Genomic DNA, 27,161 nt, shown 5'->3' on the forward strand with positions numbered 1-27,161 from the left:
CACATCTTGTACTTTCTCTGCCCTAGCCCTGGAATCAACCATTTCTTCCAAGGGTCCCTGTTTACCTTTAGTGAAGGACGGTATTTGAGAACCAACATCTAGGTGATAGATGTGCTCATAGCTACTGGACATCAGTTCTAATCTCTGTTAGTGGACTGAGTGAAGAAACGTATGTATATATGTATACACACATGTATACCTCTATCTCTGTGTATATAAATTTTTGCCTTTGAAAAAATTTCATATTAACACTTACAATTTTTTTTTTACTATTTTACAGAGGGGAGGGGCAGAGGGAGAGAACCTCAAGCAGGCTCCATGTTCAGTGCAGAACCCGACGCTGGCCTCGATCCCACAACCCTGGGCTCATGACCCGAGCCGAAATCAAGAGTCAGATGCTCAACTGGCTGGGCCACCTGGGTGCTCCAGTACTTCCAATTTCAATCCAATCTCATGAGGTTCATTTTGCTGTTCCCTCTTTTCATGTTTATAAGTTATTTTTCTGACACTGAGAAACCCAGCTCCCCCTTTCCTCATGATTTGCACAATCAAGTTACTTATTTAATGTGACCGATGACTGGCTGCCTCCTGACCCTGAGGGCACCAGCACACCATGACTTTCACTAGATTTTCCCCTACCAAGGCCTTTGTGCAGTAATTCCAGCTCTGCCTCCTTAGCCACCAGGCACTCTGACACCTCCGCGTACCTACCTTTCCCCCCACATGTCTGTTTTACAGATTACAACTCAGACTATCAGGTTAGAAAAAGAACTTCAAAGTGCCATATTTCTAGCAATCTAAATAGTTTAGAAGGCGATGGAGAGATGTTAAAGATGTCTATTCCAGGGCCGTGGGTGGCTCAGTCGGTTGAGCATCTGACTTCGGCTCAGGTCATGATCTTGTAGTTCCTGAGTTCGAGCCCTGCATCAGGCTCTGTGCTGACAGCTCAGAGCCTGGAGCCTGCTTTGGATTCTGTGTCTCCCTCTCTCTCTGGCCCTCCCCGCTAATGCTCGCTCGCTCTCTCTCTCTCTCAAAAATGAATAAACATTTTTAAAAAAAAAAGATGTCTATTCAGTTTCTGCTTTATGCAAAACGTTGTTCTGTTCACTGAGGTAAGAAACAAAGGAATATGGTTGAGATTGAAAACCAGGAGTCCAGATTTAGATATATTAAGAGATACAGTGGAAATGGGTTGAAGGCAGGTGGAAATGGAGATTTAGAGTTCACACAGAGGTCTGGATGGACACACGGATTTGTCTGTCAACTCCATATAGGTAAGCAACAATAGACAAGCCTATGAATGAACTTGAGAAGGAACAGCTAGAGGAGAGAAAAACCAGAAAATAGCAGAAGCCAGGAGAGGTAGATTTCAAAGAAAAGTAGCTGTGTCGAGACTGGCAGGTTCGTTAAGGGTATGGAAAGCATCTGCTGTCACTGTGTGGAGGTCATTGGATAACTTCGGCAAGAGTGGTTTGAACGGAATGATATGGGCAGAGGTCATAACGCAATGAGCTGATGACTGAAGATGAGAAAACAGAGGAAGTGTCCATATTGTTCCCATCAGAATTTTGGCTGTGATTGAAAATAGATGATCTACTAACCAGAAGGGGATACAGAGTTGCAAAGTGAATGCAATATTTGGTGGAAAGTAAGCCCAATTAGCGAGAAAGTAATGATACATCATCTTTATATCACTGTTCCCTGTGCTGCTGAACACTTTTAAAGACTGAGCACTGACCTCAAGGAACGTTGGTGGTCATCTACTCCAACTTTATAAAATGAAAAAACTGAAACCCAGTAAAGGAAAGGGACGTGTGCCCAACCTTGGCCTGTGAAAACATTCAAATCATTTTATTCCTCTTGGGTTTTCTTTTTATCACTCTTATCTTATTTCATAAATTAAGTACCATTCATCCTAGTTCCTTATTTAATACTTCTAACTTTTTATTTTGTAATAACTATAGATGTACAGGAAATTGTAAAAATAGTACAGTGCGTCCCATGTACCCTTCACCCAGTTTCCTCCAGTGGTTAAGATCTTACATGATTAGTACAACTTCAAAACGAGCATTATTGATGATGGTACAATACTGCTAACGAAACTATAGACCTTATTTGGTTTCATCAGAGTTTACATGCATTCATTTGTGGGTCTATGTAGTTTTAGCACGAATAATGTAATCAACACCATAATTAAGATACAGAATTATTTCATTGGCACAAAGGAACTCCCTAGGTCGATCCCTTTACAGTCGCACGTATCTCATACCTCCTCCAGTCCCTACCCTGGCAAACGTGAATCTGTTCCTCATTTCTATAGTTTTGCCATTTCAAGAATGCAGTCACAGAGTATGTGACATTTTCAAACTGGCTTCTTCATTCATCGTAATACCCTTGAGGTCCACCCAAGTTGTGTAGATCAATAGTCGTCTGTTTTTCTTCAACTGCAGGGCAGTATTCCATGGTACAGGTGCTTGCTTTAATCCCTCACTCAGTTGCAAGACAGCTGGGTTGTCTCCAGTTTTTAGCTGTTAAATAAAGCTGCTAAGAACATTGGTGTACGAGTTTTTGTGCCAACATAGGGTCTCACTTCTGGGGGATGAATGTCCAGGAGTGCAACTGCTGGGCTGTATGACACATGTGTGTTTAACTTTGTTAGAAATTTCCAAACTCTTTTCTAGGGAAGCTGTACCATTTAACATTCCTACAAGTACTGTATGAGATATCTGGTTTGTATGCTCAACAGCATCTGGTATTTTTACTATTTCTTCTTCAGCCATTCTGATAAATGTGTAATTGTAATTCATTGTGGTTTTAATTTGCGTTCCCTCCTGACTAATGAAGTTGAAGATCTCTTCGTGTGCTTACCTGCCATCCACATGTCCTCTTTAGTGAAATGTCTATTCGTGTCTTTTGCTCACTTTCTAAATGGATGGTTTTTATTGTTGATTTTATATAGTCTAGATTGATCAGATATATTGTTTGCAAATAATTTCCCTCAATAATTTCCACCTCTTAAATTTTTTACAGGGCAAAAGTGTTTCATTTTGATGAAGTCCAGCGTAGCAGTTCTTTCCTTTTAGGACTGTGCTTTTGTGGTGGAGGCCAAGAACTCATGATTTTTCTCTGATTGTTTTTTCCCTAAAAGATTTCTAGTTCTACATCTTCTATCTAAATCCATGATATTTTTTGAATTAATTTCTGTCTAAGGTGTGCAGCTTAGGTCAAAGTTCATTTTTTTGCCTATGGGTGTAAATCGCTCCAGCATAGCTTGTTGAAAAGACTATTTATCCTCACTCCATTGAATTGCTTTTACACGTTTGTCGAAATCAGTTGCACATATACCATACTGTCTTGATTACTGTAGCTTTATAGTAAGTCTGCAAGTCAGGTAATGTGAGTCTTCCAACTTCTTCAAAACTGATTTAGCTTAGTTAATTTTATACCTGGATAATTTCATTTTTCCTACAAGGAAAGAAAAAAATAGAGAACTGTGGCTGTGGGAAATTACAGAAAATACGGCATTTACACTCCCTGTGCCCTACAGTAGTGGTTTTTAAACTTTAGTATGCCTTAGAATCAGCTGGGGCATTCACAGAGATTTCTAGGTTCCACCCCGAGAGATGAAGGCTGACCTCCAAGTGATTCACGTGCAGGTGGACTAAACCTTGAAATCTGAAACACAATAGGCTAGGGAGAAGCAAGAAGAAAAATCAAAAAACAAAAACCAACCCTTTGCCACTATTGTTGAGATTGTTTTCTTTCTTCCCACTTCCTCCAATTCTCACTTTAATTTCAAGTATACAATAGGCTTGACTCTTTTCTGAAGACACGCTTATCATTTGTAGTTATACATAGAAAGAATAATGCAACAGAACTTGTTAAAACATGATTTTTGTTACATCATAAGTCCTGAGTGTTTCTGGAAAAACCTATTTATATCATAATGGCAGTTCCTAGGTAAATAGGAACTCTTCAGTAGGAATTTGCTTCAGAGTCAAATATGCTAGAACTCATCTATTTGGTTAGAACGGCACCCACATAGATTCAACCTTCGATAGGTATCTCAGAATGCCTAATATTCTAGAGATCAAGAAGGAAGACATAAGCCATATGGCTCTCAATGAGGGCTAAGAGTACGGGTAGGGCGCTAATGAGCCACCTTCACTTCCCTCCATTAACTATAGTATATTCAGGGGCGCCTGGGTGGCTCAGTCGGTTGAGCGTCCCACTTGGGCTCAGGTCATGGTCTCGCAGTCTGTGAGTTCGAGCCCCGCATCGGGCTCTATGCTGACAGCTTGGAGCTTGGAGCCTGGAGCCTGCTTTGGATTCTGTGTCTCCCCCTCTCTCTGTCCCTCCCCCACTCATGCTCTGTCTCTGTCTCTCTCTCTCTCTCTCTCTCTCTCTCTCTCTCTGTCAAAAATAAATAAACATTAAAAAAAAGATTTAAAAAAAACTGTAGTATACTCATTTACTTGTCCAACATGAGCATAACTCTCATAACTACAAGACTGAAACACGAAACGCTCTTCTGCCTTTAACTTATTCTAGGGATTGTGTCTAAAAATGAAAATAAAGACTTCAAAGCTAAGCAAGGGAAAAGTAAACATTTGAAATATACTTGGATATTTCCTTCCAAGATGTCCATGCCAATGTACCTTCCATAGCCTTTAAAAAAAAACTTTACTACTGAAATCATCTTCGTATGCACTTTGTAGGCCAGTTACAGTGAAACTTTCAGGAAGACATCTTGTGCTCAGTGCATTATTAACACCCTTCCACTGGGCTACAATAGGGGCTGCGCTGCTGTCTGTCCACACATGAGGTGGGTTAATTTTCAGACCATGCTTAATATACAAATTGAAAAAACAAAATTTACCCCATTGGTCTCCTGGTTTATTCTAGAGAAGACAGTTCTTGCAAAAGCTCTTCCTTTTCTTGCTGCAACTCCTGCAAATGCTGTTGGTTTTGCTCCAGTCTGTCCTCCAGCCACTGCAGGAGAGGCCCACTGACTGCTGACATCTGGCTGCACAGGTTCTTGGTGAACACTTCAATGCAAGAAACGCACAGATGAGGGAACACTCTGCCACTAGGAGCCCCCCAACCATGAGCACATAAAGAAAGAGCTGGAGAAGGAAGTGGGACTAGCAGACGATCTTGGACACCTTCCTGAGTATGCCTGGATCCATAAGGTGGAGGGAAGCCTGGCCATGCAGAGAGCAGAAACTGGCTCTTTCCTCCCTCCTGCAGAAGGGCTAAGAACTACAGGTCTCTTTCCCCAGCCCCGGGCATTGGCATGGTGCAAACGACCAGTGACCCCGACTCCCAGAGAGCAACGACTCTGCCTTCTGCCACTTATTTTTCCACAAGCCCAGTAGGAAAATGGCTCCAATGTTTCATCTATTTAAGAAATAAATATATTAATTCAACTCACCTCAGAACTACTCTTTAATTTTTTTTTATTTCTTTAATATGATTTATTGTCAAGTTAGCTAACATGCAGTGTATACAGTGTAGAGCCACTCTTTTAAAATGAGGACAACAGAGAGATGAAGAGTCAGGGAGCTCCCGTCATTCATGTTCAGCTTGATGGGGAGACAAAGATTCTATAGTCCTCTTTTTGAAACAAATTCTGCCTAATGGAAATATCTTTTTCTCCCTTATAACATATGACTTCTTGAAAATGACCAGTGTAAGACTGTGGGGTGCATCTTCCCAGATATATGTATATAGTTCCATATAAATGGAACTATAAAGTATGCAGTATTTTGTGCAATGCTTCCTTCACTTGGCATAATTCCCTTGAGATTCATCCAGGTGGTATATGTCTCAGCAGTTCTCTTTGTTGTTGAGCAGTACTCCACTGTCTGGATGGATCACACTTTGTCTACCCACTGACAGACACTCGGGTGTCTCCACCTTTTGGCCATTGTGAATAACGTTACTATGAATACTTCTGTACAGGTTTTTCTTTGAACACCTGTTTTCAACTCTTTGGGGTCTATGTAGAACTGGTGGGATATGTCGTCATCGTAACTGCCAACCCCTTTAGGGGTGCCTGGCCGGCTCAGCCAGAAGACCCTGCGGCTCTTGATCTCAGGGTCATGAGTTTGAGCCTCGTGATGGGTGCAGAGATTACTTAATAATACATAAATAAACGAACTCAAAACAATTTTTTAAAAAGCTTAAATATATCTGGAATTTACTTTTGTGTAGGATTTTAGGTAGGACTCTATTTTCCTCCAAATGTTAATAGAAAAATAGAAGAAGCCCATGAAGATTAAGAATGTCTCTTGGATATATATATGTGTGTGTGTGTGTGTGTGTGTGTGTGTGTGTGTGTGTATAAATAATAATAAAAAATGTACAAGGGCACCCGGGTGGCTCAGTCGGTTAAGCATCCACTTCGGCTCAGGTCATGATCTGTGTCTCCCTCTCTCTCTGCTCCTCCCCTGCTCATACTCTGTCTCTCTCTCTCTCAAAAATAAATAAACATTAAAAGATTACAAAAAAAGAATGTCTCTTCTGTTTGTCACTGAGCCCCAGTGCCTAGAATAGTGCCTAGCTGAGAGCAGGTGCTCATATGTTTCTTGAATGAACTAACAAGTGAACTTGCCCAACACTATTTAGTAAATAATCCATCCTTTCTTACTGATTCGAAGTGATAGATTTATTAAATATAAATTTTTATATACACATGGGCCCAATTCTGGGCTCTATTCAGTTCTACTGGTTTAATTGTTCATTTTTTATAATTTTTAAATTACTGCAGCTTTAGAGTATGGCTACATATCATATATTGCCAACTTTTAGCTCTTTGTCATGTTTTACCTCCAGATAGAAATGATGGGACAGATATGCCGAGTCATCTCTTCTTTTCCTCTAAAAGTAACAGCCTCACCTTCTTCCCCACTGATGACTTTGACAGTCGCTGGGGAAGACTACACAGAATGGCCTCAAAGACGAGGAATGGAAGGGTAGGAGCGTATGCTGGAGAAAAGTGATTTAGTACATATATTGTACTGAGTTTCTGTTCCTTGGCCTTGTGTAGGAATTCCTTCTGTGTTCACTGACATAAAACGATTTCCTCTTTCATACCCTCCCTTCTATCTGTCTCTCCATCTCTTTCAACTCCCACCATAATAGGCTAGTAGTGGTGTGCTGGAACCAGTTTAGATCAGCTCATGAGAGCCATCCGTTGAAATTTCAGGAAGTCTGCAAGCTGGTTGAAGCCACATTAGTTATTTGAAATCAGCCACGGTAGGGGTATTACACCATGGAAACTGGCAAACACAAAAACTCAGGGCCCTTCCCCCTCCCTGAGAGCTGGGGTTAAACATACACCAGCACACCACCTAGGAAAATTATCATAAAGCTTGTTCCAGTCTTTCTTCCAGCCTTATTCTAGTTGTGTATATAGTAAACGGTCCACAGGGTCCTAAAGAAAAATTGGGAGTAGGATTAAGGAACGGCAAAACTCTTGAAAAAGGAAATTCAAGGAGAACTTGTACCTATCACTTCAAGCACTTAACACGAAATTTGTTCCTGTCAGCTGAGTATTTAGGGATCACTGCCTATGTTCTAAAAAAACAAACAAACAAACAAACCTTACCTGAGCCGTTATGGATCTTGGTTACTGAGTCCAGATGCGTAAGGCTAAAGGGATAAAATAGTTTAGGTCAGTAGCAAAGCAGCACTGAAAGGAAAACAAAGTGGTCATGGACAATATAACAAGTGATAAACTGCACCAGACCTTTGCCAGTTGGATTAGATGAATATGTATAATTTAAATCACATTACAGTTAAATTTTGCATTATTTGGGGATCTGATTTTCTTCAGAACTTCAAGATAATTCAAAGAGATAATATTAAATTACTGTCTCTCACTTCATATAGTACACATTTATTGGGAAAGACCAGACCCACTGCTTGGCAACAGAGCTACTAAGATGTTGCAGTTTATTTTTTTTAACAACCAAAAAGTGCCTTTGCCCTTGAAGGGTTCAAAGTGCAGCAGGAAAGCAACGAATGTGAAACAGATTGTTAACACACTTTCTCACAGACGACAGAGGAGGGAAGACTCTACCTATGGATCCTCCTATATGCGTCCTGCTCCTCTTGGCACAGGATCTTGGGCAGCTCGACTGCTGATTCAAGGCATACTTTCCCAATGGTTACATGAGGCACAATATGGATTGGGATTTCAATCCTCTCATACCTGCAAGACAATCAGTTCAGGTCAGTTTTATGTTTCCAGCTTTATTTTGGTGTAACTGACAAAAAGGAATTACATACATTGAAGGTGTAGAAATTGATATTTTGACATTGATATTTTGAGTAAAATGATCACGACACTTAAGCTAATTAACATATCCAACACCTCACATAGTTACCATTCTTTTTGTGTGTATGTGGTAAGAATACTTAAGATCTACCTTCTTAGAAAATATCAAGTATACAACACAGTATTGTTAACTGTACTCAGCATGTTGTGCATTCGATCTGCAGAACTCATTCATACTGAAACTTTGTACCCTTTGAACAACACTTCCTCATTTTCCCCTGCACCACTCCTGCCATAGCAACCACCATTGTACTCTCAACTCAATGAGTTTGGCTATTTTTATTTATTTCAATTCATCCATTGACAGAACTTAAGGTTGCTTATGTATCTGGTCTACTGTGAATAATACTGCAATGAATATTGGAGTGCAGATATCATTTTGAGACCCATATTTTATTTTCTTTGGATATATACCAAGAAGGGGGTTAGTTTTTAATGCCGAGTTGTCATAATCAGAAGTTTTCTATAGTCCTAATAGAAATTTTGGGATACGCTGTACTCAAAGATTAGACATTCTTGTCATTCATTTAGTAGCGCAACATCAAAGGGGACTGAGTTCTAACTGAGCTCATCTGGGGAGCAAATTAGAAGCACATTTGCAGAGTCAATATTCCCTATTCTCCTAGAAAACCTGGAGCCCTTTCATAAACTTAATGGAGGACTTGGGAGCACAAGGGGAAAAGGGGAATATCTAATTAATGCTGTTTTTTGTTGAGAAGTTGCCAGTGGGGTTGAACACATTGATCACAAAGCCTGGGGAAAAGTAACTGCAGACTCTTCAATGATTCCATCAGATTCATTATGTAAATGGGATTACTCATATAAATGCTCATTTGTTCTAAATCAGTGTTCACCAGTGGCCCTTACTTCCCATTCTCTCCCCTGGGAGGGAAATAGGTAAGAAATTCATAAATACTTGTATTTTCATGCTAGAACAGGAGAAACAAACATGCTTGTTACTGAGGTCAACTAATCTACCTCTAACCTACTTCTCACCCCAAATACGCCTAAACTCCACCTAATGGTGGGTTCAGTGGAGCATCCGGGTTGAGGGCCGCTGGCACTGTGAGGCCTCACTGGCACATGGCAGAACAGCAGCATAAGATCTAGCCCTCCTCTCTCTCTTTCGCATCCAGCAGAATGTGTCTGGGCTCTATACCCTAATAATAGGTAGGATCCAAATAATGGAGAATTACAAGCACCCCTCCTCACATCCAAGTAGCTGCTTTTGGTGTGCAGAAGGCCCTTTGCAGTAATATACATGACTGTTATTTTTTTTATAAGTATGTATGTATGTATTTTAATGTTTACTTCTTGAAAGAGAGAAACAGAGTGCAAGCTGGGGAGAGGCAGAGAGAGAGAGAGGGAGGGAGACACAGAATCCGAAGCAGGGCCCAGGCTCTGAGCTCTCCGCACAGAGCACGACATGGAGCTCAGACCCACAGACCGCAAGACCGTGACCTGAGCTGAAGTCAGAGGCTTAACCGACTGAGCCACCAGGTGCCCCTTTATTTATTTATTTATTTTGAGAGAGACAGGGAGAGAGAGTGCAAGCAGGGGAGGGGCAGAGGGAGACGGATCGGGAGAATCCCAAACAAGCTCCTCACTGTCAGGACAGGACCCGACACAAGGCTTCAACTCACGAACCGTGAGATCATGACCTGAGCCAAAATCAAGAGTCAGACACTTAACTGACTGAGCCACCCTGGCGCCCCACGGTGACTGTTATTACTGGTGATTCCAAACACCTGGAAGAAGTCAGCCTCCTGCTGCCATAAGGCTATTTAGTAGGGTTTCCTACCGAGTTTGTCAGGACTAAGAGCAGAAATGGGACTGGACACACGTTTCCATAAACTCCTATTGGAAATGGCTAGAGCCTCTGTCAGTTCACTCAAAACTACAACCCCGCAACCTATGGAGGCAGAGATGCAAAGCTTAGGGCAGAGATCCTGCTTCTGCTAATGAACTGCAGTTGGCCGTGGGACAGCAGGGGTCTAAGCTCCACAGGAAGTAGATTTTGTACAGTGCAGGACTGTGACTGTATTTTCTCTTCCTTATGATTTTCTCAATAACATTCTCTCTTCTGTAGCTTACTTTTTTGTAAGAACACAGTGTATAACACATATACCATACAAAACATGTGTTAATTAGTTTATGTTACTGTATTAAGGCTTCTGGTCAATAGTGAGTTATTAGTAGTGAAGTTTGTGGACAATCCAACAGTTCTACGTGGGTTTCTTACCACACAGGGAGTCGGCACCCCTAATCCTTCTGCTGTTTACGGGTCAACTGTAATAGCTGGAATAGTTATTCCCAGTATTCCTGTTGAGAGCAGCTACAAGAACTGGGCCAAATAAAATGGCACCTATCGCTATGTGTTGCAACTTCATAGGAACATTTACTTTGTGAAAATTCTTGGAACTGATCTGTGTCGCGGATGCATGGGTGTCTTCACTTTGTGAAAACTTATTGAGCTGAACGTTAAAATTAGGGCACTTTTCTATATGCATTTCACTTCAACTGAAAAGCTAAAATCAACCAAGCAAATTAAGTTTCTGACAGGTCAGAACATATTAAGATACTAGTGTGGAAGTCTACTGCCAAAGGGATTGTTCAACAATTATTTTCTGAGCACCAGGCGTACAGTGACAAAAGGCAAGCCTTTGTTTCAAAGATCTTACAATGTTATTAGAGAGATTAAATACTAAAATAAAATGTTTAAGTATTATGATAAAGGAAATATAGTGTCCTACTTAGTTCTGAGAAGGAATACTTAGCTTGGGTGGTACTAGGTATTAAGGAGTTTCAGAGAAGCATTCCGAAATTTGAGCTTAGTCTTCAAAAATGAGTAGGCATTCACTAAGTAGTAAAGGGGAACAGATACTGCAGGCAGCGTGGGCATAGATATGACCAGGAGAGACTCTAGCTAGGGAAACAGGCAAACCATGAACAGCTTCCAGTTTGGGGCTTTTTTTCTGAGGGCATTAGGGAGCAGGACCATTTCAAATAGGCTACATCGTAGATACCAGATTGGAGGGAAGGAAGACTGGAGCACAATGAGTGGGTGAAATGGAAACTAAAAGGAGTTTTTAAAAAATAATGAAAATGAAAATACTACTATCCCAGCATCTGTGGGATATATTTAAAGCAGAGATCAGTGGAAAATCATAGCCTTAAGCACTTATATATCAATGAAGGACCAAAAATATATTAATTAACCCCTAAACTCCAATTACTAAGATAAAACACAATAAAATAACTGAAGTAAAATATAAAGGAAGGGAAAAATGAAAGCTACAAGAAAAACTAATGCGATTGGGAGGAAAAAAACAATCAAATTAATATAAAGAATGATTGTTTTGAGAAAATTAACAAAATAGACACACTACTAGCTAACATAATCAAGGAGGGAAAAGGAAAAAAACACAAATACACAAAATATGAAATGACAAGGAGGAGGTAACTATTAAAAAGGAGAGATGTAAAATACCATAGGAGACTATCCGGCAGATCAATCTCTCTGCAAATAAATTGGAAAACAAGACAAAATGATAGTTTCATGGGAAAATACAATTTACCAAAATTGACCTCATTAGGAAAGAAAACATAAACAGACCAATTTCCATAGCAAACAGAGAAATATACCAAGGGAATACCTACCACCCCCCAAATAAAAGACCCTGCTGCTTCCTTTGGGGAATATTCAAACAATACATTGTCCTCAATGCTACATACATTGCACAAGAGCCTAAAAAAATGAAAGAAAAGTCCAAACAATTCTTGGGGAGCAAGTACAATATGGATGACTAAACCTGACTCAAGCAGTACCAAAAATTCAAAAAAGCTAAACTTATGATTACTTATGCAAACATAATAAACAAAATATCAGTGAGCAAAGCCTGATATCACATTAAGGCAATTCAACAGGATATTTTTTCAGAAGCCAAGCTTGGTTCAATGGTAGGAAATCTATTAATACATCATATTAAGAGATCTGAAGAAAGTATTAATTGCCTCCATAGATACTGAAAAAATTAACAAAATTCAACACTCAATCCTGATTACAACACAGAATAAAAGACAGAAGTAGGAATGTATCTTTTTTTTTATTAGAGAGAGAGAGTGTGTGTGTGAGCAGGTGATAGGGGCAGAGGTAGAGAGAGCCCAATGTGGGGCTTGATCCCATGATCCTCGGATCATGACCTGAGGTGAAATCAAGAGCCAGGTGCTCAACTGACTGAGCCACTCAGGCATACTTACTTACTATGAAAAAGTATGTTAACCTTAGTCCTGAATACTATCTTACTTAAGAGTGAGATGCCACAGGGATTTCCACAAGGATCAGAAACAAAGCACAAGTTCTTACTACTTCCACTACTATTTAAATGTTGTAAAGTAGATGTTAGCCAATACAGTTATACATAAGAAATCAATTACAAGTACAGAAATTGAAGAAGTGAAGCTATTTTTACTTACAGGTGAAATATGATATTTATCTAGAAGTCTCCAAAAAACCAAAGGTAAAATTAACTCAAAGAATAAAGGAATTCAGGAAGGTAAAATTTACATACAGAAATAATAGTCGTCAAATATACAAACAATAAAAAGAGTGGCAGTGGAAAAAACAAATGCAAAAAAAGAATCTCATGTATACCCAACTTCCTTCCCATCTCTGACCCTCCAACATGCTGTTTCCTCTACCTGGAGTTTCCCCCGCCTCCCCCGCCATTTTTACTTGGCTAACTTTTACTCATCCACCAGAAAACAGCTTGAGAATGCTTTCTTTAAATACCACACCATTTTACTTACATGTAGAACCTAAAAAACAAAATAAGTGAACAAAACTAATAGATGCAGAAAACACAGTGGTAATTGCCAAAGAGGAAGGGGTAGGGGGATGGGCAAAATGAATGAAGGGGATCAAGAGGTACAGACCTCAAGTTATAAAATAAACAAGTCCCGGGGGTGCAATGTACAGCATGGTGACTGTAGTCAATAATACTGAATTGCATATTTGGAAGTTGCTAAGAGAGTTGATCTTGAAAGTTCTCATGACAAGAAAAATAATTTTTGTAACTGTGTGGTGAGGGTTGGTAACTAGACTTATTGTGGTGACCATATCACAGTGTATACAAATATTGAATCATTGTGTTGCATACCTGAAACTAACATAATGTTATATGTCAATTATATCTTAGTAAAGAATAAAAAGAATGCTTTCTTCAGCAAAAACTTCCTTGACTGTTCAGCAACAAATTAAGTATGTAATTGTCTTTTTTCTCTTTCCTTATTTTTCCAACTTTATTGAGATATAATTGATATATAATATTGTGTAAGTTTAAGGTATACGAGGCGTTGATTTGATACACTTACACACTGCAAAATAATTATCAACATAGAGTTAGCTAACACCTCCATTACATCACATAATTACCATTCCTCTTTTTGTGGTGAGAACGTTTAAGCTCTTTTACAAGTCCTGATGCCCAGGCATCATTCTTTACCTATGATACAAATCACAGTCTCTGGGGGAGGAACCCAGACATCCAGAGCAAGTGTGTGTGTGTGTGTGTGTGTGCGCGCACGCGCGTGCGCACACACAAAATTTTTTATAGCAGTTTTAGGTTCATGGCAAAATGGAGAGGAAGGTACAGAGATGTCCCCACACACGCATATAGCATTAGCAACATCCTGCACCGGAGTAGTACCTTTGTAATAACTGGTAAGCCTACAGTGACTTATCAATATCACACGAAGTCTATAGTTTACATTAGGACTCACTCTTGGTGTACATTCTGTGGGTTTTCACAAATGTATAATGGCATGTACCCCATTATAATATCATACAGAATAATTTCGCTGCCCTAAAAGTCCTCTTTTCTCCCTAACCCCTGGCAATCTTTTTACTGTTTCTATAGCTTTTCCTCTTGTAGCATGTCCTATAGTTGGAATTGTGTAGTATGTAGCCTTTTTAGATAGGCTCAGTGTATTTTTTAAACTACTTGGGTGATTCCAGTGCTCAGCCAAGTTTGGGAATGAGTGGTTTAACTCCTTTTTCTTTCTCCATACCTTCCAATCTACTCAGTCCAAATGTTCCTTAATTTTTGGCGACAAAGTATTCCTTAGAGTTGCAGAAGCCTATTAACTTTTCCTTAGAAAGGAAAAAAAAATAAGGTGAGGTACATGAGTTTTTTTCCTAACAATAAAAAAGCTAAAAGAGAAAAGCTGGTAAGCAAAGTGCTTTCTGGCTAGATACGAAACCTCAAAGGGACAATTAGTGAAATTAACGATACCTGGCATTCATATAAGATTACTAGGCATAGGAAAAAGCAGAAAAATGTGACCCATAAACAAGAAAAAATAAGTCAACAGAAACAGAAATATCAAAGATGAAAGAATTAGCGGACAAGCATCTTAAAATAACCATTATAACTATATACATACATATTTATATGTATAACTATATATATGTATATATGTCTGTATAACTATGTATATATAGATATCTATATGTCTGTCTACATGACACTTTTTTATTTAAATTTCTTGAAAAGATAGTCAATTGTTTAAAGTAAAACGAAATAACAACATGTTTTTATAACATACAAACAAGTAAAATCTACGTGTTGTGTACGTTAGCACAAAAACCAGGAGAGAAGTGGATGTATAGTGTTCCCAGGTTCTTAATAGTTCATGTGAACTACTATAATACCACTTGAAGGCAGACTGCGATAAGTAAAAATATGTAAACCAGCGGTTTTTCACCAGAGATGGTTTTCCCCTTCAGGAAACATCTGGCAATGTCTGGAAACATTTCTTATTGCTACAACTGAGGAGGTGCTCCTGGCATCTAGCAGGTAAAGGCCTGGGATGCTACTGCCCAACACCCCAAAATATACAGGAGTCCCACCACCACTACAGTTATCCCACCCAATATGTCAATGGTGACGATGTGCTATATTCCCTAAAGCAAGCACTGAAGTAACATAACAAAAAATTATAGCTAATAGACCTAAAAAGGGGATAAAATTAAATCATAAAAATTACTCAATCCAAAAGAAGGCAAAAGAGGAAAAGGTGAACATAAATCAGATAAGACAAATAAAAAACAAACAGCAAGATGGTAAGGAAGACCCAACTATATGCTAACTACAAGAATTACACTTTAAATTTAAAGACAAAAATAAGCTAAAAGTAAAAAGACAAAACGTGCTAACAATACTCAAAAGAGAGTAGGTATAGCTATATTAATATCAGACAAAGTTGATTTTGGAGCAAAGAATATTAACAGGGATGGAGAAGGTAATTTCATAATGACAAGAAGGTGAATTCATAAAAAATACATAACAGTCCTAAACATGTATACACCTAATGACAGAGCTTAAGAAGATATTAATAAAAAACTGATAGAACTATAATAACAGACTGATCCACAATTATAGCTGGAGGGTTCAAAAACCTTCTCTCAAAAATTGATAGAACAGTAGACACAAATATCAGTAAGGATAAAGACTTGAAAAGCACTATAAAACAACTTGATCTAATTGATATTTATAGGCACACTTCACCCAACAGTAGAACAACTTTTCAAATACACACAGAAAGTTTACCTATAGACCATATACTGGGCCATAACACATTCTCCATAATTTTTAAAGGATTCAAGTCACATAAAGTATTTTATTCTGAACACAGTGGAATTAAATTGGAAATCAACAACAGAAAGATATGGAAATACCAAAGTATTTAGAAGCTACATAACATACTTCTAAATAACCTCCGGATCCAGAGATAAAACACTTAAGAAAAAGGATCAAAAATGAAGAATGCAATAAATGAGATTTGAAACAGGCCTGATGCATTGTGCAGCAGTCTGGAAGAAGCAGAGTAACAGATTAGTGAGATAGAAGAGAAAATAATGGAAGATAATGAAGCTGAACAAAAGAGAGAAAGAATTATGGAACATGAGAATAGACTTAGGGACCTCAGTGACTCCATTGAATGTAATAACATTCATAATAAATTCATATTATAGAAATCCCAGAAGAAGAGAAGAAAAGGGGGCAGAACATTTATTTCAAGAAATAACAACAGAAAACTTCCCTAATCTGAGGAAGGAAACAAACATCCAGATCCAGAGGCACAGAGAACTCCCATCAAAATCAACAAAAGCAGGCCAATACCAAGACATATTGTAATTAAATTTGTAAAATATAATGATAATGAAAAAAACCCTTAAAAGCAGCAAGACAAAAGAAGTCCTTAGCTTAAGGGAAAACCCATAATGGTAGCTGCAGATTTCTCAACAGAAACTGGGCAAGCCAGAAGAGAGTGGCATGATACACTCAAAGTACTGAATGGGAAAAACCTGCAGCCAAAAATACTCTATCCAGCAAGGTGGTCATTCAGAACAGGAGAGATAGCTTCCCAGACAAACAAAAACTAAAGGAGTTCATGACAACTAAACCAACCCTATAAGAAATATTAAAGGGGATTCTTTGAGTTGAAATGAAAGACCAAAAGTGAGAGTATTAAAAGTAAAAAATAGAAAAGCTGTAACAATAAGTATTTCTCCAAAAATCAGTCAAGGGAGTCATAAAATGAAAGGATTAAAATATGACACCATAAACCTAAAACATGGGGGGTACAGGAGTAACTTAAGCAACCATCAACTTAACATAGACTGTAACATTCAGAAGATGTTATATACAAACCTATTGGTAACCACAAGTCAAAAATCAGTAATAGCTATGCAAAGAATAAAGAGAAAGGAATCTAAGATATCACTAAAGAAAGCTAACAAAACATGAAAGGGAGCAAGAGAAGAAAGGATCAGGGAAAAACTACAAAAACCACCACAAAACAAGTAAGAAAATGGCACCTAGATACATATCAAGAAAACCTTTGGAAAAGACCACAGATACATGGAGGCTAAATAACCTGCTATTAAACAATGAATGGCTCAACCAGAAAATCAGTCAATACAGGGCTACCTCAAGAAGGAAAATCTCAAACAAGCTAACCTTACACCTAAAGGAGCTAGAAAAAGAACAACAAACGAAGCCTAAAGCCAGCAGAAGGAAGAAAATGATAAAGAATAGAACAGAAATAAATGAGACAGAAACTGAAAAAAAAAAAAAAAACAATAGAAAAGATCAATGAAACCAGGAACTGTTTCTTTGAAAAAATTAATAAAATTGATAAACCTCTAGCCAGACTTATCAAAAAGAAAGGAGAAAGGACCCAAATAAATAAGATCACAAATAAAAGAAGAGAAATAACAACCCACACCATACAAATATTAACAATTATAAGAGAATACTATGGAAAACTATATGCCAACAAATTGGACAACCTGAAAGAAATGGATAAATTCCTAGAAACCTATAAACTATCAAAACTGAAACAGGAGGAAATAGAAAACTTTAACAGACCCATAACCAGCAAAGAAATTGAATCAGTAAGAACAAATCTCCCAACACACAAAAGTCCAGGATCAGATACCTAGACAGGCGATTTCTACCAAAGATTTAAAGAAGAGTTAATACCTATTCTTCTCAAACTATTCCAAAAAATAGAAATGGAAGAAAAGCTTCCAAATTCATTCTGTGAGGCCAGTATTACCCTAATACCAAAACCAGACAAAGATCCCATTAATGGAATACTACTCAGCCATGAGAAAGAATGAAATCCTGCCATCTGCAACAATGTGGATGGAACTGGAGGGTATTATGCTAAGTGAAATGTCAGTCAGAGAAAGACAGATATCATGTTTTCACTCATACGTGGAATCTGAGAAACTTAACAGAAGACCACGGGGGAAAAAGAGGGGGGAAAAAGTACAGAGAGTGAGGCAAACCATAAGAGACTATTAAATACACAGAACAAACTGAGTGTTGATGTGGGGGGAGCAAGGGGAGAGGAAAAAGAGGGGTTGGGCACTGGGGAGGGCACTTGTTGGGATAAGCACGGGGTGTTGTATGTAAGCAATGAATCATGGGAATCTACTCCCAAAGCCAAGAGCACACTGTATACACTGTATGTTAGCTAATTTGACAATAAATTATATTTTAAAAAAAGAATGACAATGAAGATAGATGCAAAACTTCTCAATAAAATATTGGCAAACCAAATCCAACACTACATTAAAAAATCATTCACCACGATCAAGTGTGATATATTCCTGGGCTGCAAGGGTGGTTCAATATTCACAAATCTATCAACATGATACACCACATTAGTAACAGAAAGGATAACAACCACATGATCATTTCAATAGATGCACAAAAAGCATTTGACAAAGTACAACATCCATTGATGATGAAAACCCTCAAAAAATTAGGTTTAGAGGAAACATACCTCAACATAATAAAGGTCATATAAGAAAAAACCCACATATAATATCATTCTCAATGGGAAAACCTGAGAGCTTTCTTCTATGGTCAGGAACAAGACAGGGATGTCCACCCTCACCACTGCTATTTAACATAGTACCAGAATTCCTAGCCATTGCACTAAAACAACACAAAGAAATAAAAGGCATCCAATTTGGCAAGGAAGAAATAAAACTTTCACTATTTGCAGACAACATGACATTCTATATAGAAAACCCAAAAGACTCCACCAGAAAAGTGCTAGAACTGATATACGAATTCAGTGAAATCACAGGATACAAAATCAACGTACAAAAATCTGTTACATTTCTATGCACCAATAATGAAGTAGCAGAAAGAGTAATTAAGGAATCGATCCTATCTATCTATCTATCTATCTATCTATCTATTTCTTAGAGAGAGGGGAGCACACAAGTGGTAAAAAGGAGCAGAGGGAGAGTGAAAGAGAATTCCAAGTAGGTTCCACGCTGAGCATGAAGCCCAATGCGGGACTTGATCCCACAACCCTGGGATCATGATCTGAGCCAAAATCAAGAGTTGAATGCTCAACCGACTGAGCCACCCAGGCACCCCAGAATCAATCCCATTTACAATTACACCAATAATAATAAGATACCTAGGAATAAGCCTAGCCTAATCAAAGAGGTGAAAGACCTGTACTCTGAAAACTATAAAACACTGGTGAAGAAACTGAAGATATCACAAAGACCTGAAAAGACATTCCACACTTATAGATAAGAAGAATACTGTTAAAATGTCTATAATGCCCAAAGCAATCTACACATTTCATGCAATCTCTACCAAAATACCAATAGCATTTTTCACAGAGCTAGAACAAACCATCCTAAAATTTGTATGGAACCACAAAAGACCACAAATAACCAAAGCAACCTTGAAAAAGAAAAGCAAAGCTGGATGCATCACAATTCCAGACTTCAAGTTATATCACAAAGCTGTAGTGATGAAGACAATAAGGTACTGGCACAAAATAGACACATAGATCAATATAACAGAACATAAAACCCAGATATGAACTGACAACTATATGGTCAATTAATCTTTGACAAAGCAAGAAAGAATATCCAATGGAAAAAAGACAGTCACTTCAACAACTGGTGTTGGGAAAACTGGACAGCAACATGCAGAAGAATGAACCTGGACCACTTTCTTACACCATACACAAAAATAAATTCAAAATGGATGAAAGACCTAAATGTGAGACAGGAAACCATCAAAATCCTAGAGAAGAACACAGGCAGTAACTTCTTTGACATCAGCCATAGCAACTTCTTACTAGATATGTCCCCTGAGGCAAGGGAGACTAAAGCAAAAATAAACTATTAGGACTTCATGAAACTAAAATACTTCTGCACAGCAAAGGAAACAATTAACAAAACTAAAAGGCGACCTATGGAATGGGAGAAGATATTTGCAAATGACATATGTGATAAAGGATTAGTATCTAAAATATAAAGAACTTATAAAACTCAACACCCAATAAATGAATAATCCAATTAAAAATGGGCAGAAGACATGAATACACATTTTCCAAAGAAGACATCCAGATGGCCAACAGACACGTGAAAAGATGCTCAACATCAACTGGGTGTTGTATGGAAACCAATTTGACAGTAAATTTCATATATTAAAAAATAAAAAAAAAAAAGATGCTCAACATCACTGATCATCAGGAAAATACAAACCACAACTACAATGAGATATCACCTCACATCTGTCAGAGGGGCTAAAATCAACAACACAAGAAACAATAGGTGTTGGCGAGGATGTGGAGAAAGAGGAACCCTCTTGTACTGTTGGTGGGAATGCAAACTGGTGCCTCCACTGTGGAAAGCAGTATGGAGGTTCCTCAAAAAGTTACAAATTAGAACTACTTTATTATCTACCAATTGCACTACTAAGTGTTTACCCAAGGAATACAAACATACAAATACAAAGGGCGTCATGACTCCAATGTTTACAGCAGCATTATCTACAATAGACAAAATATAGAAACAGCCCAAGTGTCCATTGACTGATGAATGAAGAAGAAATGGTGTGTGTGTGTGTGTGTGTGTGTGTGTGTGTGTGTTGTATGTGTATATGTGTGTATATATATGTATATACACACATACACACACACACACATATACAAACAATGGAATATTACTTGACCATAAAAAAGAATGAAATCTCGCCATTTTCAATAACATGGATGGAGCTAGAGAGTACTATGCTAAGCTAAATAAGTCAGTCAGAGAAAGACAAATACCATATGATTTCACTCATATGGGGAATTTAAGAAACAAACAAGCAAAGGGAAAAAAAGAGAGAAACCAAGAAACAGATTCTTAAGTATAGAAAAGGAACTGATGGTCACCAGAAGAGATGGGTGGGGAATGGTTAAATAGGAGACAGGGATCACGGGGTGCACTTGTGGTGATGAGCACCAGGTGTTGTACAGAAGTGTTGCATCACTGTATTGCACACCTGAAACTAATATTATACTGCATGTTACATAACTGGAATTTAAATAAAAACTTGAAAAAATAAAATAAGGAAAAAAATCTCACTGAAAATATGCCAAAAAAAGAAAAAAAGAGAAGAAATCGTGCAATAGTGGACCTCCTTGCCTTGGTCCTGCTCTGGCTATGACTGCAGCCCCGCCGTATTACTGTTCCCACATACCTTTAGTTTTAGCCTTCCTGAATCTTTGTATTTTGTTTGACTCTTATGGCTCATAGAGTTGGTTTTGACTTTAGTATCTAATTTTAAAACCATTTTCTTTAATAGACAAGTTCATCTAATTATGAGATAAATAAGTCCTGGGGATGTAATGTGGAACATGATGACTACAGTTAACAATACTGTATCATAGTGGCACCTGGGTGGCTCAGTCAGTTGAGCGTCGGACTCTTGATTTTGGCTCAGGTCATGATCCTACAGTTCATTGGGTCAAGCCCCACATCAGGCTCTGCACTGACAGCTAGAGTCTGCTTGGGATTTTCCCTCTCTCCTCTCTCCCTCCGCCCCTCTTCCCCACTTGCTCGCTCGCTCTCTCTCTCTCTCTCTCTCTCTCTCTCTCGTTCTCTAAAACAAACAAAAACGATACTGTATTATATGTTTGAAAGTTACTAAGAGAGTACATCTTAAAAGTTCTCATCACACACACACAAAAGAAACAATTTGTAACTATGCAAGGTGGCCAATGTTAACTAAACTTGTGCCAATTATTTCGCAATATTTACATATATCAAATCATTATGCTCTATACCTGAAACTTATACAATGTTCTGCTGTTTATATCTCAATAAAACAGAAAACTAACTAAATAAATAATCTGTGGATTAATCAGGAAGTCAAAAAGGAAAAATACAAAATGTTTTGAACTGAATAAAAATGAAAACACAGTAAGATTTGTGGGATACAACTAAAGGAATACTTGGAAATTTACACAAATTTATATAGAAAAAAAGAAAATAGATCTCAAATAAACTCAGCTTCCATCCACCTTAAAAAAATAGAAAAAAGAACAAGTGAAGCTCAAAGTAAGTGAAAAGAGGGTGCCTGTGACTCAGCTGGTTAAGCATCTAACTTCAGCTCAGGTCATGATCTTGCAGTATGTGTGTCCGAGTCCTGCATCAGGTGAGTTTGAGCCCTGCTTTGGGCGAACATGAGCTTCACTTTTCTTTCTCTCTCTCTCTCTGACCCTCATGTGATTCTCTCCCTCTCCCTCTCTTACTCCACCCTCGCTTACTTGCACTTTCTCTCTCAATTTAAAAAAAAAAAAAAAGTAAGCAAAAAGAAGGAAATAACATATCAGAGTTGACACAAATGGAACAGTACACAGAAAAACAGAGAAAACCAATGAAACCAAAGGTTATTCTTTGACATATCCAGTAAAATTATTGCACTTCTAGCCAGATTTATCAGAAAAAATAAACAAATTACCAATATAGTAATGAGAGAGACATTACTATGATTTTACAGATAATAACCAATAAAAGATATTATCATAACAACTTTATACCAATAAATTCAACCACTTAGATGAAATAAGTCCTTTGAAAGACACAAATTACCAAAGCTTATTCAAGAAGAACTATATAATCTGAATAGCCCTATATCTATTAAATAAATCAAATTGGTAGTTAAAAATCTTCCCACAATGAATACTCCAGGCCCAGAAGGTTTGACTGGTGAACTCTACTAAAAAGGAAGAAAGAATATCAATTCTACAAAAACTCTTCCATTAAATTGAAAAGGAGGCAATACTGCTGAACTCTCCTTCTGAAGTCAGGATTTCTCTGATGCCAAAGCCAGAGAAGGACTTTACAAGAAAACTACAAACTAATATCTCTCATGTATGTAAAATTGTGAACAAAATTTTAGCAAATCAAATCTAGCAGTACATAAAATGGATCATTCATCACGAATGATGGAGTTTTTCCCAGGAATGTGAGTTGGTTTAGCAATCAAAACAATCAGTCAATGTAATTCATCAATATTAACAGACTAAAAAAGAAAAGCACTATAGATACAAATAAGCATTGGATAAAATGCAACATTTATTACTGAAGAAAAAGAGAACTCTCAATAAACTAGGAATAGAAGGAAACTTCCTCAAATCAGTAAGGGAAAAAAAACCTTCAGGTAACATCATACTTAATAGTAGAAAACTGAATGATTTCCCCAAAGATCAGGAACAGAGCTACCATGACTGCTCTCACCAGTTGTATTCAGCAGTTTATTAGAGGTTTCAATGAGTACAGTAAGGTAAGAAAAATAAACAGAATGCATCTAGATTAGAAAGGAAGGAGTAAAAACTGCCTTTATTCACAGATGAAAATCTATGTGGGTAATCCAATGGACTGTTCAAATAGGGTACTAAAATTAACAAATAAGTTTAGCAAGGTAGGATATAAACTCAATATACAAAATCAATTGTATTTTTATATAGTAGCAATGAAGAATAGGAAATTGAAATTAAAACAATAGTATTTACAATAGGATAAAAATATGAAATGTGTACGGATAAATCTGACAAAAGATATGCAAACTTGTATGCTGAAACCTACAAAGCATTGTTGAGAAAATTAAAGACCTAAAATAAACGGAGACATATGCCATGTTCATAGATTGGGACACTCAATATTATTAAGATGTCAGTTCTCCCCAAAATGATCAATATTCAATATAATCCCAGTCAAAAATATAAGCAGGTTGTTTTGGAAAATAGTCTGGCAATTTCTTAGAAAGTTAAATATACATGTACCATATAATTCAGCCAGTGTGCTCCTAAGTATCTCCCTAAGGGAAGAGAAAGCACATATCCACACAAAGACTTGTACACAGAAGTTCAAAGTAGCTTTATTTGTAATAAACCGAGACTGCAATGAACTCAAATGTCTATCAGCAAGCAAAGGGATAAACAAATTGTGCTACTATTTATATAATTTAATACTTTTCTGTAATAAAAGGTGTAAACTATTGATACATGCTATAACATGGATGAATCCTAAAATAATTCTGGTGTATGAAATGAGACAGACAAAAAAGAGTACATATTCTATGATTCTATACGTATGTATATTTTCCCATAGAAAATGCAGACTACTCTATAGTGACCACAGATCAGGGTTTCCTGGGGTTGGAGGAGGGACAGGGAGTGATGAGAGGGAGGAATTACAAAGGGATCCGAAGAACATTTTGAGGGTGATGGATATTTTCATTATCTTGATTGTGGTGATGGTATAAACAAGTGTGCACATGTGAAAACTCATTAAATTATATACTTTTTTGCTTTTTTGATCTTTACATCATTTTATTTTTTAAATATAATTTATTGGCAAATTGGCAAATTATATACTTTAAATGTGTGTAGTTTATTGTATGTCAATTATACCTCAATAAAGCTGTTAAAAAATAAAAGGAACCAGGGCTCCTTGGAGGAATGCTGAATCGAGAGCTGAATCCGGGAAAGAACAAGAGGAAGGTGGAACATCTTCTTGTGCCAGAAAATCAAGTAGTGCTCAAAGAATAAGGAGAATATGGCAAAAGAACACGGGAGGAGCTTCCACTGGTTGATTCTGAAACAATGTATGCCTCAAAATAGCTAATGATAATAATGGATTAGAACCCATTGAACAAAATAAAGAATACAGACACACACATGAATATAAATAAATAAATGAGGGACGCCTGGGTGGCTCAGCCGGCTAAGCGCCTGACTTCAGCTTAGGTCATGATCTCATGGTTTGTGAGTTTGAGCTCTGCATCGGGCTCTCTGCTGTCAGCGCAGAGCCCACTTTTCTGTCCACCTCTGTCTGCCTCTCCCCTGCTTGCACGCACATGCACATACTCTCCCTCTCTAAAATAAATAAGCCTTAAAAATTTTTTAATAAATAAAGGATTAAATAAACAGATGGGCAGAGAAAGCCCTTCCTGAGAGTAGAATGCCATCTGGTAAATGTAAAAGGAATGATGGAATTAGAACATTGCTTTTGAGAACCACCTTAGTAATAAATAATTTAGGAAAGAATCATTGATGAATGGTAAAAGTCCCCACAATATACTTATTCATTTCAAAGGGAAGAATAGTAAGCTTATAGTGGAAAAGCCTCATAGACACTACCTTAAGCATCTGGTCAAAGTTGAAACCACCAATAATGGCACAAATTGACACCATGTGCCTCTTGATACAAATCACTGAGAAGAATACAACATCCCTTCTGTGGTGTTATTGCCAAAAGTGCTTAATCTGAAGCTTATTATGATAAAATGAAAACAAACCCAAAATGAGGGACATTTTCCAAAATAACTGGCCTACAATCTTCAAAAATACTATGTTCACAGAGGGCAAAAGAATTGTTTCCGATCAAAGGAGACTCCAGGTCATGATAATTACATGCAGTATGTGAAGCTGCACGTGGACCAAAATAAAGTGGTCTTTTCCTGCTATACGGAATGTTATTAGGAAAACTGGTAAAATTTGAATACTTTCTGTGGATTAGGTAATAGTATTGTATGAAGTTTAATGTCCTGAAACTATTTTATTTTTTTTATGTAAGAAAATGTACCAGTTCTTTAGGAAACGTCCATCATGTGTGTAACTTAGCTCTCACATGGTTCAGGAAAAACCATCCATAGGTATAAAGAAAAAAAATAATAATGAAATATGATAAAATTTTGATATTTGAGGAATCTGTGTAAAGGGTACACAGGAATCCTTTGTACTATTCTTGCAACTTTTCCGTAAATTTGAAATTATTTTAAAAAACGAATGTTAAAAAACATTAAGAGTAATAACGAAAAGAATCAAAGCAGTAAATACAACTTCTAAAACAGAAAAAAACAGAAAACTCACTCAGTGTAACAAATGGTAGGAAACATAAAAAGAATTAAACAGAAAGCATGGCAAACAGAAGGCAAAAATGTCATTGCAGGAACACTGCCACATGTATCAGCCACGATAATAAAGTGAATGCATTACACTCACCTATTAATAGACAGATGCTCTCATTGTTTAAAACCAAGTAACTCAAGATCTTGCTATATTCTATTTATAAGGAACATACCTGAAACAAAATAACTGAGGAAGGTTGACAATAAAAGTTATAAAAGGAAAATGCTAGTAACAACGACTACAACATGCAACAGGCAGTGGCAGAGACTGCTGACTGACTACTCCAAAATATCCAGTGTCACCTTCCTCCTTGGTAACAGAATGCCCATTTTTAGCCAAGGCAAAGTTACCTGACGGGCCTCCCTGGTAGCTTAGGTGTGACTGCTTCACTAAGTTCTGCCAATGAGAAGGAGATGGAATTGTTTTCTGGGACTTCTGAGGTCACTTATTAGAAATTTGCTGAGCTAGGATGGGCCCCTTTTTGCCCTCCTACCTTTCCTCTTCCTTCTGGCCCTCAATGGAGATGTGCTGGCTGGAACTCCAGAAGTCTCGTGGACCATGAGGGGACCTTAGGATGGAAACCATATACCAAGATGGTGAAGCAGAAGGTAGGAGCCTGGGTCCCTGATGACATCATAGAGCCCTGGAATACTTATGTCCAGACTTCTACTCAAGAAAGAAATAATCTTTCTTGTTTAAACTGTTATTTATTATTTCCCTAATATATTTAGTTCAACCTAAACCTGACAGGAACAATAATATTCTCTAGAAAGCATGCATTAATAAATGCGCAAATGGGCAAAGAAGGCTATTACATATTTTATGAAGGAAAACACAACAGGATCATATAATAGTTATGAACCTTTATATGCTCTTTATGCAATAACAATACAGCCTCAAAATACCTAAAGCTAACCCTGACTAAAATATACAAGTGGATGGGAAATTTATATACATCTGTCTCAGATATGTATAATCAAAAGCACAAACTATGAGAAAAGGATATAAGGATCACTACAAC

At 37.6% G+C, this 27,161-nt stretch overlaps 1 protein-coding gene across 1 annotated transcript in view; it reads right to left on the reverse strand.

Annotated features, from left to right (window-relative positions):
• Positions 1–1,919: 1,919 nt before the first annotated feature.
• BRCC3 (BRCA1/BRCA2-containing complex subunit 3) overlaps positions 1,920–27,161 on the reverse strand; it is a 62,249-nt gene continuing 37,007 nt past the window's right edge. The window contains exons 8-12 of the mRNA XM_081793080.1: positions 26,634–26,708; positions 8,087–8,218; positions 7,613–7,656; positions 4,880–5,048; positions 1,920–3,465 (exon numbers count right to left, since the gene is read on the reverse strand). Of these exons, the coding sequence (XP_081649206.1) occupies positions 4,897–5,048; positions 7,613–7,656; positions 8,087–8,218; positions 26,634–26,708 (403 nt within the window). The 3' untranslated portion in view covers positions 1,920–3,465; positions 4,880–4,896. The remainder of the gene's footprint in view (positions 3,466–4,879; positions 5,049–7,612; positions 7,657–8,086; positions 8,219–26,633; positions 26,709–27,161) is intronic.

The sequence above is a fragment of the Panthera onca genome, chromosome X (assembly GCF_046562875.1).
Source record: "Panthera onca isolate mPanOnc1 chromosome X, mPanOnc1 haplotype 2, whole genome shotgun sequence".
Lineage (NCBI taxonomy): Eukaryota > Metazoa > Chordata > Mammalia > Carnivora > Felidae > Panthera > Panthera onca.